A 16928-nucleotide genomic window follows, 5' to 3' on the forward strand; every position below is an offset into this window, starting at 1 on the left:
AATTCTAAAAATAAAAAAAAAAAAAAAAAAAAAAAAGCTGCTACTGTACTTTTATGTTAAGTTCTAGCATCCACAGCTGCCGTTTTTTTAGGGATGCATCGATCCGATACTCAGTATCGGCTCCGATACTGGCATTTTCTGCCTGATTGGGTATCAGTCAGACAAGACCGATCCAAATCCGATATTGTGCATACTATTCTGTGACGATCAGGTTTAGATCAGATCAATTTTGGAAAAAAAAATGGTATCGTTGCATCCATATTTTTTTTTGTTTGTTTTTTTTTGTTTTCAAGTAAAATTCACACCTAGGGGTGTGAACCTACACTGGTCTCACGGTTCGGTTCGATTACTGTTTGTTTTTTTTTGTTTTCAAGTAAAATTCACACCTAGGGGTGTGAACCTACACTGGTCTCATGGTTCGGTTCGATTACAATTATCATGTCATCGATTCGGTTCAATTCGATATCGCGATGCACTGCATCCTCAATTTTCAATTGTACTTCACATGTATAGCCTACAATTTTGTCAATAAATACAAGCAGTCAGATATATGAACTGAACCTTTAATTTTAACTGCTCGAAGAAAACATGCTTTTGAATGTATAATTTTTGGTGAAAACGGCTGACGTGGTTTTTCAAGTTAGTGGTATTACCATAGATGTATATACGTAGATGCCTCATTAGCGATTGTTTCTATGGGTGGCGATATGTAAGCCATCTGCGATTTTTGGAATGGTCTGCGAACCCTCGAGCACAAGTTGACTGTGTGCGTCTACAACAGCAAGTTACATGCATGTATATCTTTGAATATTCATTGATTATTATGGTGAATGACGGCAAGTTGACCGTTCCAAAATGGCAGACGCGTCAACGTATCTGGAGCGGTCAAATAGGGCATCTATACATATCTATGGGTATTACCCCCTGCATATTTTATTTGTGCATGACATGATTTACACACAGCGTGTGTCTTCTCCAGGTCGTGCTAACCAGGTTGTGCATAAAAGCCGAAATGTGCCTAGATGTCGGCTTTTAAAGCAGTTGGAGCATTTTTAATTACTCGCACTTGTGTCTCGCCTCCCTCCGTCATTGTATGCTACAAAGCACGCATGCGGCAAATGACGGCAGAAAAGCGTCAGTACGTTATGTGTTGAAAAAAGCTGTGCTGCTTAATATGTTTGTGATACGTACTCAGATTCTTGGATAAATATAAAGTTCAACTGAAAAATCTGAAAATCATTACGGAGCCAAACATTTTTAACAGTAACAAAGAGCAATACCTGTATGTGAATCTTGACTTCTGATTTGGGGGGGAAAAAAGAATTTTGTGGGAAACTAGTTGTATAGAATGAATCGTCCTCATCTGCATCGCGATGCATTGTAGAAACTATTAATTTTGACACCCCGAGTGCTGCCTCAGCTAGTTCTAGGCTAGTAATGGGAAAACTGCAGATTTCTAGGAATGGAACAGGACAGTTGGCTAGTAGTCCAATTATAGGCCTGATTGAAGTTGGTGAATAATTTAGTTGAGGAAGAATGTGTTCGATAGCACTAACATGTCTTCGTGACATGCAAACCCAATCTTCCCCTGCCCTTGACCAGCATTCAGTCTGTCTGAGAGTGATTAGAGGTTCCCTCCAGATAAGAGCCAGTCTGGGCCCCAAAGGAGTCACACAGGCACAGCAGCTGGCCTAAATGTTGACTGCCACCTTACTGACTGACTGATGGTCAGCTTTTAAATCTCAGGAAGTATGTCTTAAATAGAAAATTATCCTTTATTACAGAGGTACCTACAATAACTCAAACTTCATCTTGAATTTGTCTCATAACTATACATGGCGGTTTAATGCTTGCTTCTACATTTTACCCTGCTGCATTCTCAAAACATGCAAACAAAAGAATGAAGATAACTTGATAGAACCAGAAATATTTCTGTACTCTCCTAAACTCTGTTATTCATAATTTATTTATGATCCTTCAGAAATCATTCTAATATGCTGATTTGCTGCTCAAGAAACATTTCTTACTATCAGTGTTGAAAAAAGCTGTGCTGCTTAATATGTTTGTGATACGTACTCAGATTCTTGGATAAATATAAAGTTCAACTGAAAAATATGAAAATCATTACGGAGCCAAACATTTTTAACAGTAACAAAGAGCAATACCTGTATGTGAATCTTGACTCCTGATTTGGGGGGGAAAAAAGAATTTTGTGGGAAACTAGTTGTATAGAACTGGAATAACAACACAGCACCATTTTTACTCTGCTGATAAATGCAACGTCGCTGCTTCTAGACACTCTTCTGCTTCTAGACACTGTCCACTAGACACACAGACCCATATTTTGCTGACACTTTTATATGAGTCTGAGAGTGTAAGCTAGTGGTACTTTGTGGGGCTTGGCAGACAGGAAGACGCGAACCAAGCCCTGGGCGAGGACCTCTCCCCCTCCGCCGCCTCCGGTCTTCGAGATCTCCACCCAGAACCGCTTCGCTCCCCTCCACAAGATGGAATAATTGGAATCTTTTCTGGGAGCATCCTAGGCTTTTTCGCACTGATGGCCTGCACCCCAGCAGAGTTGGAGCGGAACTCCTGTCGGACAACATCTCCAGGACGCTAAGCTCCATATGAATAGTAAGCCAATTCTCAAATAACTGCTATGATGGCTTTTGTTCTACCCGCTTAAATGATAGAAGCACTTGCGTTGTCCAATCTATAAAGACTGTGTCTGTTCCCCCGAATAGTGAGGCCAACATATAAATTTAATGCAGGATCTAGAAAAAAACCTGATCGTGATTAAACCGAAAAATAAATGAACAAAAACCATTTTTAAAGCTTGGGCTCCTAAACATTAGATCACTCGCACCCAAAGCAGTTATTGTAAATGAAATGATCACAGATAATAGTTTCGATATTACTCCGCTTGACTGAAACCTGGCTCAAACCAAATGATTGTATTAGTCTAAATGAGTCTACTCCACCAAGCTACTGTTATAAGCATGAGCACCGTCAGACTGGTCGTGGCGGTGGTGTTGCAACAATATATAGTGATATTCTCAATGTTACTCAGAAACAGGGTACAGGTTTAACTCATTCGAAATACTTCTACCTAATGTTACACTGTCAGATATGCAAAAGAAATCTCTCCTATCTCTTGCTCTGGCTACTGTGTATAGACCACCAGGGCCGTATAAAGATTTCCTAAAAGAATTTGCAGATTTCCTCTCAGCGCTAATTGTCGGAGATTTTAACATTCACGTTGATAATACAAATGACACTAATTGTCGGAGACTTTAACATTCATGTTGATAATACAAATGATGCATTAGGACTTGCATTTACAGACTTAATGAACTATTTTGGAGTCAAGCAAAACATAACCAGACCCACTCATCGTTTTAATCATACACTACTAACTCGTCGTTATCTCTAGGTCACATCCCAAAACCATTCAAGCTGGCGGTTATTAAGCCTCTTATTAAGAAACCACAACTAGATCCTAGTGAACTGTCAAATTACAGACACATTTCAAATCTTCCGTTTATGTCTAAAATTTTAAAAAACGTTGTGTCTGCTCAATTGTGCTCCTTCCTGAAAAAGAAAAAAAAAGAAAAAAAAAAAAAAAAAAAGATATCTATGAAGAATTTCAGTCAGGTTTCAGGCCCCATCATAGCACAGAAACTGCACTTATTTGTTAAAATTACAAATGACTTGCTCCTTGCCACAGACCAAGGCTGCATCTCATTGCTAGTTTTACTTGACCTTAGTGCTGCGTTCGACACTATAGATCATGACATACTCATAGATCGATCACAAAACTATTACTTATTGGACCAAAAAACAATACACAGAATCTAGTAGATTACAATTAGCATCTATATGGATGCACGGTTACTTCCTCTACAGTCAAAAATTTGGGTGTTATATTAGATAGCAACTTGTCTTTTGAAAATCATATTTCCCATGTTACAAAAACAGCATTCTTCCATCTTAGAAACACTGCCAAGCTATGAAACATGTTATCTGTTTCTGATGCAGAAAAGCAAGTTCATGCATTCATGACCTCTAGACTGGACTATTGTAATGCACTGCTAGGTGGTTGTCCTGCATCTTCAATAAACAAGCTAGAGGTAGTCCAAAATGCAGCGGCTAGAGTCCTTACCAGGTCAAGAAAATATGATCATATTACCCCAATTTTACAGTCTCTGCACTGGCTACCTATTAAGTTCCGTATCAGTTACAAAATATTACTACTTACTTTTAAGGCCCTAAATGGTTTAGCTCCTGTGTACCTAACTAGTCTTCTATCACGCTACAATCCATACAGTTCCCTAAGGTCGCAAAACTCTGGACTCTTGGTAGTTTCTAGGATAGCAAAGTCCACTAAAGGAGGTAGAGCTTTTTCATATTTGGCTCCCAAACTCTGGAACAGCCTTCCTGATAACGTTCGGGGTTCAGACACACTCTCTCTGTTTAAATCTAGATTAAAGACACATCTCTTTAGCCAAGCATTCACATAATGCATCTCATAACTTTGTACTTCAGTTACATATGATCAAATGCACATTTTCATTCTTTTACTTGGATTGAACATATAATTTTTTGCTTAGTTGGAACAGCAGCTACGCTAATTTTTCTCTATTATCTTCTCTGTTTCTGCCACGGGATTGACATCCCATGGTAACTAGGAATTACACAAGCTTCAGTCTGGATCCAGCCCTTACAAATACCTGAGAAGAGATGATGCCAACCCCCCAGAAGACCTCAGATGATGCCAACCCTCAGACAACATACAAAACTACCAAAGCTTGCTATATGGACATCAACTTGAGATAGTCACCACTGATAAGCTATGACTAAATATAATGTATCATTTTAATTTTCTGTAAAGCTACTTTGCAACGATTTGCATCGTGAAAAGCGATATACAAATAAACTTGAATTGAATTGAAATTGCTCTTAAGTGTTTAAATTTAGGACACTCTTCTATTATGGAAATTATATAATACAGGCTCGTGAAAAGTCTAACCTGTCATTTCCGTTCCAGCAGCATTCAAATTTATCAAAGATGCAGTCGTTCTCATAGAGAGAACACAACTTACTCCTGAGGTACTCGTGGACCTGTGGAAGACAAAAACACAACACTATGATCTCCAGTATTAACTGTCACTGCTGTATCAGAGGCAATAAATCAACCTGATGCTCATGTACAGAAAAATGACTCCGTAATCCATGATGACCTCATCTAAGCCATGAATGTTAATCAGAAATATCTGGGTGTGTCAAGATACTCCCAATCGGTTGAGGCAAAACTGCTGACTTGTAGGTTCAACCTTAATCCTACACTTTTAAATAGTGCAGGTAGCGCCCCCTAATGTTGACTAAAGTAGTCTTTTCATATATATACTTTTTCATATAAAATTTTCTGTTTTAATTGTCTGTTAAGAGTGCTGAATGAGTGACAGCAAAACCCAGAAGACTAATTTTCCTATGGGTTTTTATAATGGGGTTTTTCAATTCAGGAGTAAAATAAGGTTTGTGGGAAACGTAACTTGATGATACTTAGATGTTTTGTTGTAAAATGAAAACTAAACATATATACTTATTACAAACATACATTTAAAAAAAATGAACATAACTGTTTAGAAATTCACAATTTCAGTATGGACATGTGTTGTAGAGCAAAATACCCATGTATTGTCAATTTAAATTTACCACATTAAATATATACATTACATTCTAAAATGCTGATTTGCTGCGCAAGAATAATTTCTTATGAATTTTGATGGGAAAACAGTTGGCTGCTTATTATTTTGGTTGACAGATATAAAAAAACGATATAATTTTTTTCCAGGATTCTTTGATGACGTGTGTGTGTGTGAGAGAGACTGTCTGTCTCACACACACAGATCACGTTGCAGCCGCACTCAATCATTCAGGAACAAACCTTTTAGCGCTGCCCCGCAGTTTTATCAACTAAATAGCTTAATCGCTCAAGAGCTACATTATCTTTCTCAACAAAATAACGATCCACATAACAGAACATAAACCTGACAATAAGATTGTTAGGCTATTGTTAGCCTATATGTATAACAGTTCGTTCTGATCCTCGAATCCGACTGGACAAGAGACTTTCTATTGATATTACCACCTGCGTGCATTCTAGATGGGCTTAGATTGCAGTTAGATTGTTGCGCCACAAGGTGGTGGAAAGGGACTGTCTTTGAGTGAGTCTTTAAACCGTTCATTCAACTACACATTCAAAAACGCTGATTTATTCAAAGAGAGACAATGAAAAACGCTGTTGAAATCATTTTAACTTTGAGCGTCATGTTAGAAGGCTCAGCTGACCAATGCGTCGATGCTAAGCAACCTATTTGAACAAATATATATGACTCGCAAGTAATCGCACGCGCTCAGTTGATCTCTCTCTCATTCGTTGTCTGTTTAGGCTTGTTAAGTGCAAATCTACAAAGCATCTGTACAAATCATAATGGTACACATTATGTTATCATTACTAACTTATTTAATATTCAGTACACATGCACGAAGTGTAAAACGAGAAGGGCATAACCCCATGAAAAAGAAAACACGCAAAAATCGCGGTTGCTGCGGTTCTTGCATTCCTCTGCGGTTTGCTCATCAATAGCGCGGGTATTGCAATATCGCGGTTATCGCGACAGCCCTATCCATGTGACATCAGGGGTTCAACGGTAATTTCACAAAGTTACGAGAATACTTTTTGTGCGCAAAGAAAACAATAATAACAATTTTTGCTGAACGTAATCAGCGCTGTTCACGTTCAGTAGACAGCGTGCGCATGCTGAATGTAAACGATGCTCATTACGTTGATTTCGTTCTGAGGTACTCTCCAAAATGGTGGAAGACGGTAACTCGGGGAGAAGAACTGTTGAATGAATTATGTTATTATTGTTTTCTTTGCGAACAAAAAGTATTCTCGTAGCTTCGTAAAATTACGGTTTAACCCCTGATGTCACATGGACTATTTTACCGATGTCCTTGCTACGTTTCTGTGCGTTGATCGTGGTAATATCCTTGCTGTCTATGGAGAGTCAGAGAGCTCTCAGATTTAGGGATATTCATATTGACCGTTTAACTGTTAACTGAAAGAAAGATTTTTAACCAATTAATACTATAAGTTATACAGTTTAAAATGTTTTTTTTTCACAAATATTTTTAAGTTTGCTGCATGGTAAAAGAAAAAATAATGCTATACACAGTATTTGTTTACTCACGGGCGCGTCGACACGTGCAGCGTGCATACAGACATATTTCTCAGAGCAAGCACCTGCTTCGCCTTCACTTAGTTAACTGATGTAGTATACGTAACACAATGGCAAGTGGCAATATTAGATAAATGGTTATCAGAGAGTGAATCCGTGAGTGAATGTATGTAAATTCTGAATGGATTATATAGTGCGCAATGGGCGCACCCCTTATAATCACTGGAAATCGGTCACTCATCTTACTGTAGATCATTGCGATCTCACAATTAAGTTAATTAAAAATAATCAAAGAAGCTTTACACTGTACAATTAATCTCTTATTTACATAATGTCTACACTTTCTTTGTTTTAATGAGAGAATTCGCAAACGTGTAGAATTCATAACACCGGCATTTTTGGTGGTGAGTGGATTGCGTTCATGAAATCAACAGATAGATCTGTGATTGGCTATATTGCTCAATGCTGCTGCAAACACGCCGTAAATAGAAACATATGACCAGTGGATGAAAAGTCCCGAACCGCAAATTGAGAGGATTTTTGTTATGGTGTTTTTGCAGCGGGTCTAACAGTTAGCAGGCAGCGCTCCAGTCTATCCGTACAGGATGTCGACATGTTACTTAAAAAAATTAAAAAGACACGTACACTGAGGTAGGCCTGCTATATATTTTTATGTCTGACGGGAAAACAACTATGCCGTTCTTCAAAACGCATAGAAGGATTCAGTGTGTGTTTTAGTTTTGTCATCTTAATTTGTTAATTATTTATTTGATATATATTTAGTGTAGGCCTACTTATTTTATTCTTTTTTGTTTATATTATTTTATTCTGTTTTTCTCTGTTCTCAGAAGCGCTGCCGGTGCGTGATAATCTGAGGATGTGTGAATCCAGGTTTTGCTGTTGCTCTGTATGCTGCTGTTTGCACGTTAAAATATTTGTTTGTATTTTTAATGTACCATCACAGATGCTTGTCCATTCTATTTTTATTTAATACTAATTTATTATTCTAATTTTATCAGTTAACGGTTAATGTTCGGATAAGGAGCAGCGGTTGTCGGTCAGGAAAATAAACCGAAATGAGCATCCCTACACAGATTCCATCAAAAATATCTTAATTTGTGTTTCGAAGATGAACGAAGGACTTACAGGTTTGGAACGACATGAGGGTGAGTAATTAATGACAATTTTCATTTTTGGGTGAACTAACCCTTTAACAAATATAATCATCTTTTGCTGCAAAAAAAGTCCACCTCTTTGGATAAGACATAGTAAATAGTTGCAAAACCACTAAGTTAAATAAAATTGGTTTAATTTTTAGGTGACTTATCCCTTTAATGCTTTTTATTATTATTATGGAAATATGAAATTATTATTTTTTAAATGAAATAAAATACTATAAATTAAAAACAAAAAACTGTCAGTGGATGGCGATAAATATCTTAAGTCATTCATTTCATGATTCAGTCATTTATTCATTCGACTGGTTTAAACGGGCGTTTAATGAAGTAAATGTTTATGAATGGGCCATTAAATCATCGGTTTTCCCATTCATTCAAAAATTGTACATTGCTTGGAAACACACTACAGCTCTGCTGTGGCTTTATAGGTAATATTTTCATTGGACAAATTGAGCAAAAACAAATGAAATGAAGATCGCTATAGCTAGCTACTCTGTCCATTTATTAACTCACCTGGTATGTCTCAACGGGTCGATTCTCCATGTTGAGATCCCAGATTTTGACGGACAGGTAGTCTCGGGTCATCATGTAGCGGCCGTTGTGACTGAACTTCACGTCTGAGATGGAGGAGATGATTTCAGAAAAGAAAGAGCGGTTGCTGGGGTCCTCAGGTTCTTCGAACACTAGACAAAGCAGAGAAACGAACAGAGTATACACTATTTGGAAAACAATCAAATTGGATTAAGTGGCATATATGATGCAGCCAGCACATATAACTCACATTTAGAGTGCTTGTCACAAAGTGCTGATGCACGCATGTCACATAGGCGGATGGTGCCTTTGCTGCTGCTGTAGACAAACGTGTTACATTGGTGAGGGTGGAACTCTGTGGCTGTGATCACCTCCGTCAGCTCCTCCATGTTGGCTGGTTTTATGTCCACAACGTCTGATGCAGAGTTAAAGCCACATAACGTCGCTGAACTGACACACTGAGAGGTGTCAATAGACATTTCAACATGACATTCACAACCCAAATCAACAAACACTTAACAACAAAATGCTCCTTTATATCCTCCAAAATTATTCATATTTCCCTTTATAGGATACTGAAGCTGCGGTCTGTGATCTCTAAGTGCCACAGGTTGATGCGCAGGTCGTCTGCAGACAGATAGGTCTCGTTGTCGCTGTTGACCGAGATGGAGTTGATGTGGTAGGTGTGGCCGTTGACAAAGACCCGCCGCGGACTGGCCTCCACCATGAGATCCATAGGCCTGAATACTGGCACCTGCACAAAGAGGCCAAACATAATTGCTTTTATGAATATATAACAGTTATTGAGAGCAAAAACACAAATGGAGAGCATATACACACTACCTTTCACAATTTGGGGTTAGTAAGTTGTTTTTGTTTGTTTAGTTTTTTTCAGCAAGGATGCATTAAAGGGATAGTTCACTCAAAAATGAAAAGTTCTGTCATTACTTACTCACCCTCATGTCATTCCAAACCTGTAAGACCGTCATTCATCTTCGGAACACAAATTAAGATATTTTTGAAATATCTGAGAGCTCTCTGACCCTGCATAGACAGCAACACAACTGAAATGTTCCCAGGTCCAGAAACGTAGCATGGACATCGGTTAAATAGTCCGTGTGACATCAGTGGTTTAACTGTAAATTTTATGAAGCTACGAGAATACTTATGTGCGCAAAGAAAACAAAAATAGAGCAAGCAGACGGGATGAGGAGGATGAATAAAGTTATTATTTTCGTTTTGTTTGCACACAAAAAGTATTCTTGTAGCTTCGTAAAATTACGGTTGAACCACTGATGGGCTTACCGATGTCCTTGCTACGTTTCTGAGCCTGGGAACATTTCAGTTGCGTTGCTGTCTATGCAGGGTCAGAAAGCTCTCAAAAATGTCTTAATTTATGTTACAAAGATGAACGAAGGTCTTACGGGTTTGGAACGACATGAGGGTGAGTAATTAATGACAATTTTCTTTTTTGGTGAACTGTCCCTTTAAATTGATCAAAAGTGATTTTTTTTATGTATTTAAAAATGACTGATTTATTAGAATTTTTATGTCACAAAATATTTATATATCAAATAAACGCTGCTCCTTTGAATCTTCTATTTAACTTAATATATCAGTTTCCAAAAAAATATTAAGCAGCACGACTTTTTTCTACATTGATAAAATTTCTTAAGCAGCAAATCAGCATATTAGAATGATTTCTGAAGGATCATGTGACGCTGAAAACTGGAGTAATGATTGCTGATACAGTTCTAAATTGTAATAATATATCACAATATGATTGCTTTTACTGTGTTTTATTAAAGAAAAAAATAGAAAAATATTACTAAACCCAAATGTTTGAATGGTAGCGTAAATGCATAAAAACGGTTATAATATTCACTAATCTTCGATTATTATAACATATTATATATGGGTAGATTTTACGTCAATACCAATGTTCTTGAGTAGGGCTGCGATGATAAATTGATGCAGAATCGATTAGTGGATCGATTCTGAGATCTTCCGAATGCATCGCGATTCTCTCTGGAATCGATTCTGAGTTTAGATTTTAACAGCAGATGGCGCTCTAATCTAGTTTTTATCCGCACACTCAAATGCGCACGAAGAAGAGTGCTGAAGAGCACTTGTACATTCGGCTGAGTCATGTAATTTCACCTCGGCTCAGAATGCTTTTATGACACGAGATTAATGTAAACACAGCCCACTGTGAACACCCTTGTAATTCGCTTCAACCTTTTCGAATTGTATTTTATTATTTGGAAACAAGCATTGTTTCTCACCCGTAGAGTTGTGATGGTAGCAGCATCTCTGTAGCGCCCATCCTCCTCTTTAAGATTGTATCCCTCTGGTCTCTTGTCACGTTCACTGATCTTCCACAACTTTATAGTTTTATCTGCAATCGAAAGTACAGAATAACATCAGCTTCTAATGTGGGATCTGCCCTCTGACTCATGCTAAAAATAATTGTGAGAGCCACAAAAAAAACCCCCAAGCCTATTTCCATGAGTAATAAGAGGTAGTTTGACTGGCATAACGAATCAAGTTGACAGTTCACCAAATTTTGAAAACATCTGGACATTTTTCCGACATCTAATCTGAACTCTGTCCCACAAATATCTTCCTCCAGTGTGTGGGTGAGCTGAAGATCGGCACTCAGTCTATTCAAGTCTTAAATACACAACGGTTGCATAACACGTCGGAGAGTTCATATTTTTAGACAGCATGGAGATGCATCAGTGAGTCAGGGAAAAATCTGGAGAATTTGCAGAGCTCACATCAACTCACAGAAGTTATTAAATGCGTCTCCAGTTGAAAATATCGATTTGGTATTGACTGTATTGTAAGTATAGACATCTGGACATTTTTCCGACATCTAATCTGAACTCTGTCCCACAAATATCTTCCTCCAGTGTGTGGGTGAGCTGAAGATCGGCATTCAGTCTATTCAAGTCTTAAATACACAACGGTTGCATAACACGTCGGAGAGTTCATATTTTTAGACAGCATGGAGATGCATCAGTGAGTCAGGGAAAAATCTGGAGAATTTGCAGAGCTCACATCAACTCACAGAAGTTATTAAATGCGTCTCCAGTTGAAAATATCGATTTGGTATTGACTGTATTGTAAGTATATATCAGTCTGTATAGTGCTGCACTTTTAAAACCATAGGACCAAAAGAAGTAACCCCAAAGATTTCAAGTAATTGTTTAACATTTCAATTCAAAAGTGATTAAAAAAAATTATAATAATAAATCCCAGCATGCATTGCCATATAAATTAATGATATATTAGTTTGTGTTACAGGACGGCAATTTTGCAGACTTAAAAGTTTATTTGATATTAAGGGTCATATAAAACCATATACAAGAATTAAGTCTTAATAAAAAATAATAAATAAAAGCTTTGTGTTGCTAATTGGGTATTTGTTAGCAAAACAATAAATAAATACATAAATATAATAAAAACTGTAGTTGTCTTGACAATTTATTAAATGAATGAACCAAGACAGACATATTTTATGTTTTAAATTAACTAAATAAATGAATAATAATAATAAAACCTAATCTACTGTATGTTTTTGTGAATCACAGTAATGTAAAACCTTGGAATTATCTGCATCTGGTAGCTATTCTCAGCAAATACTCATACACAATTATTTTTTAAATAATTTAACATGCACTTAAAAAAAAAAACATATAGCCCTAATAATGAATATTAAATGTAATACATATTTTTATATGACAAAGTAAAACATAACATTTTTTTTTACTTAGATTTTTATTTATTTTTTAAGTTACATATTCCTTTTTTTAAGAGAGAATTTTAGAACTAGATTTTAACTTTTTTTTTTTAATTATTAATTAGATATATCTTTTTTGGAGGATTTTAAAATGAGATTTTTTTCATTTGGCTTTTTTTAAAATGATAAATTACAACATTTTTGGGAGAATTTTAGAATTAGATTTGTACATTTTGTTTTATTTTCTTTTTGATTATAAATATCATTTTTTGGGAGAATTTTAGAATTATAAGTTTTTATTTTGTTTTGTTTTTAAATTATAAATGACACAATCTGCCATTTTATATCTAATAAACCCCCAGCATTTCTATTATGAACTCCTAGGGTTCAGGGTTCACATTACATATTCATCTCCATCCTTCAGTAAAATAAAGAGATTTGATTGGTCTGCGCTAACAGTAAGACTCCACAGAGCCCCACTGCTCTACTAACCATTTGTGGACAACAAAAATTGTGCAGCGTTCTTTTGTGGTAGCCAGCGGATCTTGTTAATCTTTTCCTCGATTTCCAAGCTCTTCAGGTAGTCGAACTCAGGCTCGTGGCTCTGAAATGTGCTGTAAACATTGTATTCACTACGGCACTGTGGCTGACTCTTGTTCTGCAAAAAGAAAAGCAAGTTTTTGTGAGAAAGACATAAGCGGGAATGAAAGCGGATATAATGTTACTATGAAACGGCCTGATCCTTCACCTCAGTCTCTTGCTGGAAGATGACAACTCGACCGCCTTTATCCCCTGTGGCTAGCAGCTCCCCTGAGTGGTTGAACTCCACAGTAGAGATGATATCGGCTGTAGGACGGGCAGAAACAGACACATCTGTCAGATTTCCTCCACCCTCGTCCCCCGAAAGATATATACAACTGATCCATCTCAACAGCCACAGGGATCTTGCCAAAAACACCCTCCGCCATCATAATTTAATGTGCGATTTGCTTCAAACACATTTAACCTCAAAAGTCAGAGAGTCACTGACTGACTCAACGAGATGAATCTTTAAATAAAAAGGCACCGTGACACGCAGATCTGTAACCCAGATTCCTGCCGCAATATATGCTCCTGAGACGATGGGCTGTAGACTGACTCACAGCAATTTAACCCTTTATAAACCAGTAGAGCAGAAGAAAGCAGGAGAAAAGCAGAATGCAACGGCCCTTTGTTTAAGTCTGACCTCCCTGGGGGCCAAAACTGAAACAAAGTCACTAAATCAAGCCAGAAGACTTTGATAAGAGGCCTGTAAAATACAAACTGGAGATTTGAGGTGAAGATCTGCTTGGACTTTAGGTTTGCATAAGAACTATTACAAGAAGAAATATTACAAATTTACAGCTATAAATGACAGGCAGTAGGGCTGGGTGACATATTGAATATTTATGATATATTCAGTGTAATATAATTGGGTGTAATAATATATTGTGTCACAATATGTCGCAATACAAAAATGCAAGAAAACGACAAAATGTATTGTGTAAAATTCACCCAAAATTAAAGTTTAGACATTTAATTTAGGATTTTATTGAAACAAAAACACGGATAAACAAACTAATAAACGTTTTAAACGTATGTTGTCAGGGAGAGAGACTGCAAGCATATGTGTCTAACATATTTCTGTATCTTTAGTGAAGCAGAACCACAAATATTTCTATTCTTGTTAATGAATGGTACTTTTTGTTAACTGTTTATTGTATGTCTTAGAAGTAATAATAAAAAGTAACATTTAAACTCTATTCCGGCTTTGTTAAAAGTATTGTGAGAGTACTGTTTTGTATTGTGAGATCAGCATCACGTTTTGAACCAAATCATGACACGAGTGTATTGTTACACACCTATATTCTATATTTTGTCTGTTATATAATTAACCAACATCATGAATAGTATGACATTTCTGGGTCATGAAGTTTACTGAAAATAGACTGGTGTCAGTAGACTAGTTTCTCATCTAGACCGTTTTTCTGCATTTTTGCAATGATTTTGAAGGAAAATCTGTTTAAACATGGAAAAATGGATTTAGAGGGTTAGTTCACCCAAAAACAAAAATTCTGTCATTAATTACTCGTTCTAAACCCATAAGACCTCCGTTCATCTTCGTAAACAGCATATGCTATTCTGTGTCAGTTGCGTCACACGGATACGTTTTCTACGTTGTTTACGCTTTGATTTGAACGAAAACAGCATATCCACTTGACGCAGCTGACACAGAATAGCGTACGCTGTTTGCGTTCAGTGGATACTCTCTAAAATGGCACCAGGGTGACGCGGACAAGATGAATTGTTGAATAAAGTCGTTATTTTTGTTTTCTTCGCGTACAAAAAGTATTCTCGTAGCTTCGTAAAATTACGGTCGATCCCCTGATGTCACATGGATTATTTTACCGATCTCCTTGCTACGTTTCTGGACCTTGATCCTGGTAATTACATTGCTGTCTATGGGAGGGTCAGAGAGATCTCAGAATTCATAAAAGATATATTATATTTATATATATTTGTGTTCTTACGGGTTTAGAACGACATGAAGGTAAGTAATTAATGACAGAATTTTCATTTTTGGGTGAACTATCCATTTAAACGTGTTAAGCACAGCTGAAAGTATTACATTAGTGGCAGCACAAAGCAAGATTAAATTAGCCAAACTATTTATGAGGCTTCTTATAAATACTAGAATATTGGAATATTTCCATTTTCTGATTTAAGTCTCAGTCGCAAACATGCAGAGAGAGCTGCATTCATCATGTTTTAATCAACCCATTCAAATTAGATTATCTTGTGGGAAAAAAAAAATCATGAAATTCAACATGTGGAGTATTACATTCTTTTTTTCTGTAAAAATATATGATCATAAATATTGATATGCATTATTATGTATTCATATAAATGGAAAAAAATATTTAAAAAATACTTACATTATATTATATTAATAATCATTATATAAATGTAAGGGTGTATATTAAATTTCTAGTAGATTCCAATAAGCCAATCATTTTTCTCATGTGATGGCTGATAACAGATAAATGCACATGCACAATTAAATATACAATATCAACTGACAAAAAAAAAAAAAGTTGAAATATTGTGAACGGATGGCTTCAACAAAAGCACCATTAATTAAAAACACTGGAGCTCACAACAGGTCTGCCTTTAAAGGTTTATAAGCTATCATAAAAATCTATTTGCTTATGGAGAAAGAGAATGGTTTTTACTTCTGGATCCCAAATGTTGCACTCTATAGTGTCTATCATGTCACTAATGTCTTTTGCACACTTTTGACTCTCCACATAAAGTCTGGTCCATAAATCGCCTGATTAGACTGGAAGAGACTATTCGGACAGGTACTCACCTTCGGCTACGTCATCATCGATCGCACCTTTCACTTGTGAAAAGCACCACTGCACATCGTTTCCCCCGCCTCCGGCTCCTGAAACCACAAAACGCCAGTTAAACTTTGTTGCAGCCCACATATAAAAATTCACCTTGGACCAGGCTGGGTAAGATATTTTTGATGCTTTTAGAAATCTCAAATCTATTAGGAACTTTTAACTGACCGTTCGCAAAGACTCACCCCTCCTTAGTTACTGTTGCTATCCCCGACAAACAATGCCGCTCTCACACTACACACGTTCTCACGCAGTGAAAAATACGTCGCACAGCAAAGAGGAAACTGACTACAGAGCAGGCTACTTCTGATATGAAACAAGGTCTCAGGACTCTCAGCTTTCAAATTTTGTCATTTTTAAAGAAATTCACACTCAGTATTTTAACTTAAGCGCTGCAAGCCATGCAAATGCGGCGGACATGACCTGACATATTACCATTACTGTGGCAGCCAACAACAGTACAGCTTAACCCTCCGCACATATTTATATTGAAAAAGTTTCAATTCAGTCGATCTTTTTACCCCGTTTTAACCAAGCGGCAACCTCCCGCTCTCTCTCGTGAAGCCAACAAGGAAGTGACTTAAATTGTAATTTATCAACTGGCCGCTAGCGGCTGGCTGCAAAAGGGAGTCAATCCCATAGACTCCCCATGTTAAAATGCCCAACTTTACAGCAGAAAAAAAACGTTTACAGCCCGGTTCAAAAAATGATTTTGGTCTATATAGCTAATTTTGCCCTTCATGACAACTGTGAGGGGGGTGAATTTTTTTATAACTCATCCGTTTAAATTATATTAAGCCTTAAA

The 16928-nt window shown here is 36.8% G+C and overlaps 1 protein-coding gene across 1 annotated transcript in view; it reads right to left on the reverse strand.

Annotated features, from left to right (window-relative positions):
- LOC107678035 (serine/threonine-protein phosphatase 2A 55 kDa regulatory subunit B alpha isoform-like) overlaps positions 1-16928 on the reverse strand; it is a 23077-nt gene that overhangs the window by 1294 nt on the left and 4855 nt on the right. The window contains exons 3-10 of the mRNA XM_016473147.1: positions 16087-16164; positions 13447-13544; positions 13191-13356; positions 11239-11351; positions 9530-9707; positions 9204-9368; positions 8936-9105; positions 5030-5121 (exon numbers count right to left, since the gene is read on the reverse strand). Coding sequence (XP_016328633.1) covers positions 5030-5121; positions 8936-9105; positions 9204-9368; positions 9530-9707; positions 11239-11351; positions 13191-13356; positions 13447-13544; positions 16087-16164 — 1060 coding nt within the window. The remainder of the gene's footprint in view (positions 1-5029; positions 5122-8935; positions 9106-9203; positions 9369-9529; positions 9708-11238; positions 11352-13190; positions 13357-13446; positions 13545-16086; positions 16165-16928) is intronic.

This window comes from Sinocyclocheilus anshuiensis, unplaced genomic scaffold, assembly GCF_001515605.1.
Source record: "Sinocyclocheilus anshuiensis isolate Anshui unplaced genomic scaffold, SAMN03320099.WGS_v1.1 scaffold260, whole genome shotgun sequence".
NCBI classification, from domain to species: Eukaryota; Metazoa; Chordata; class Actinopteri; order Cypriniformes; family Cyprinidae; genus Sinocyclocheilus; species Sinocyclocheilus anshuiensis.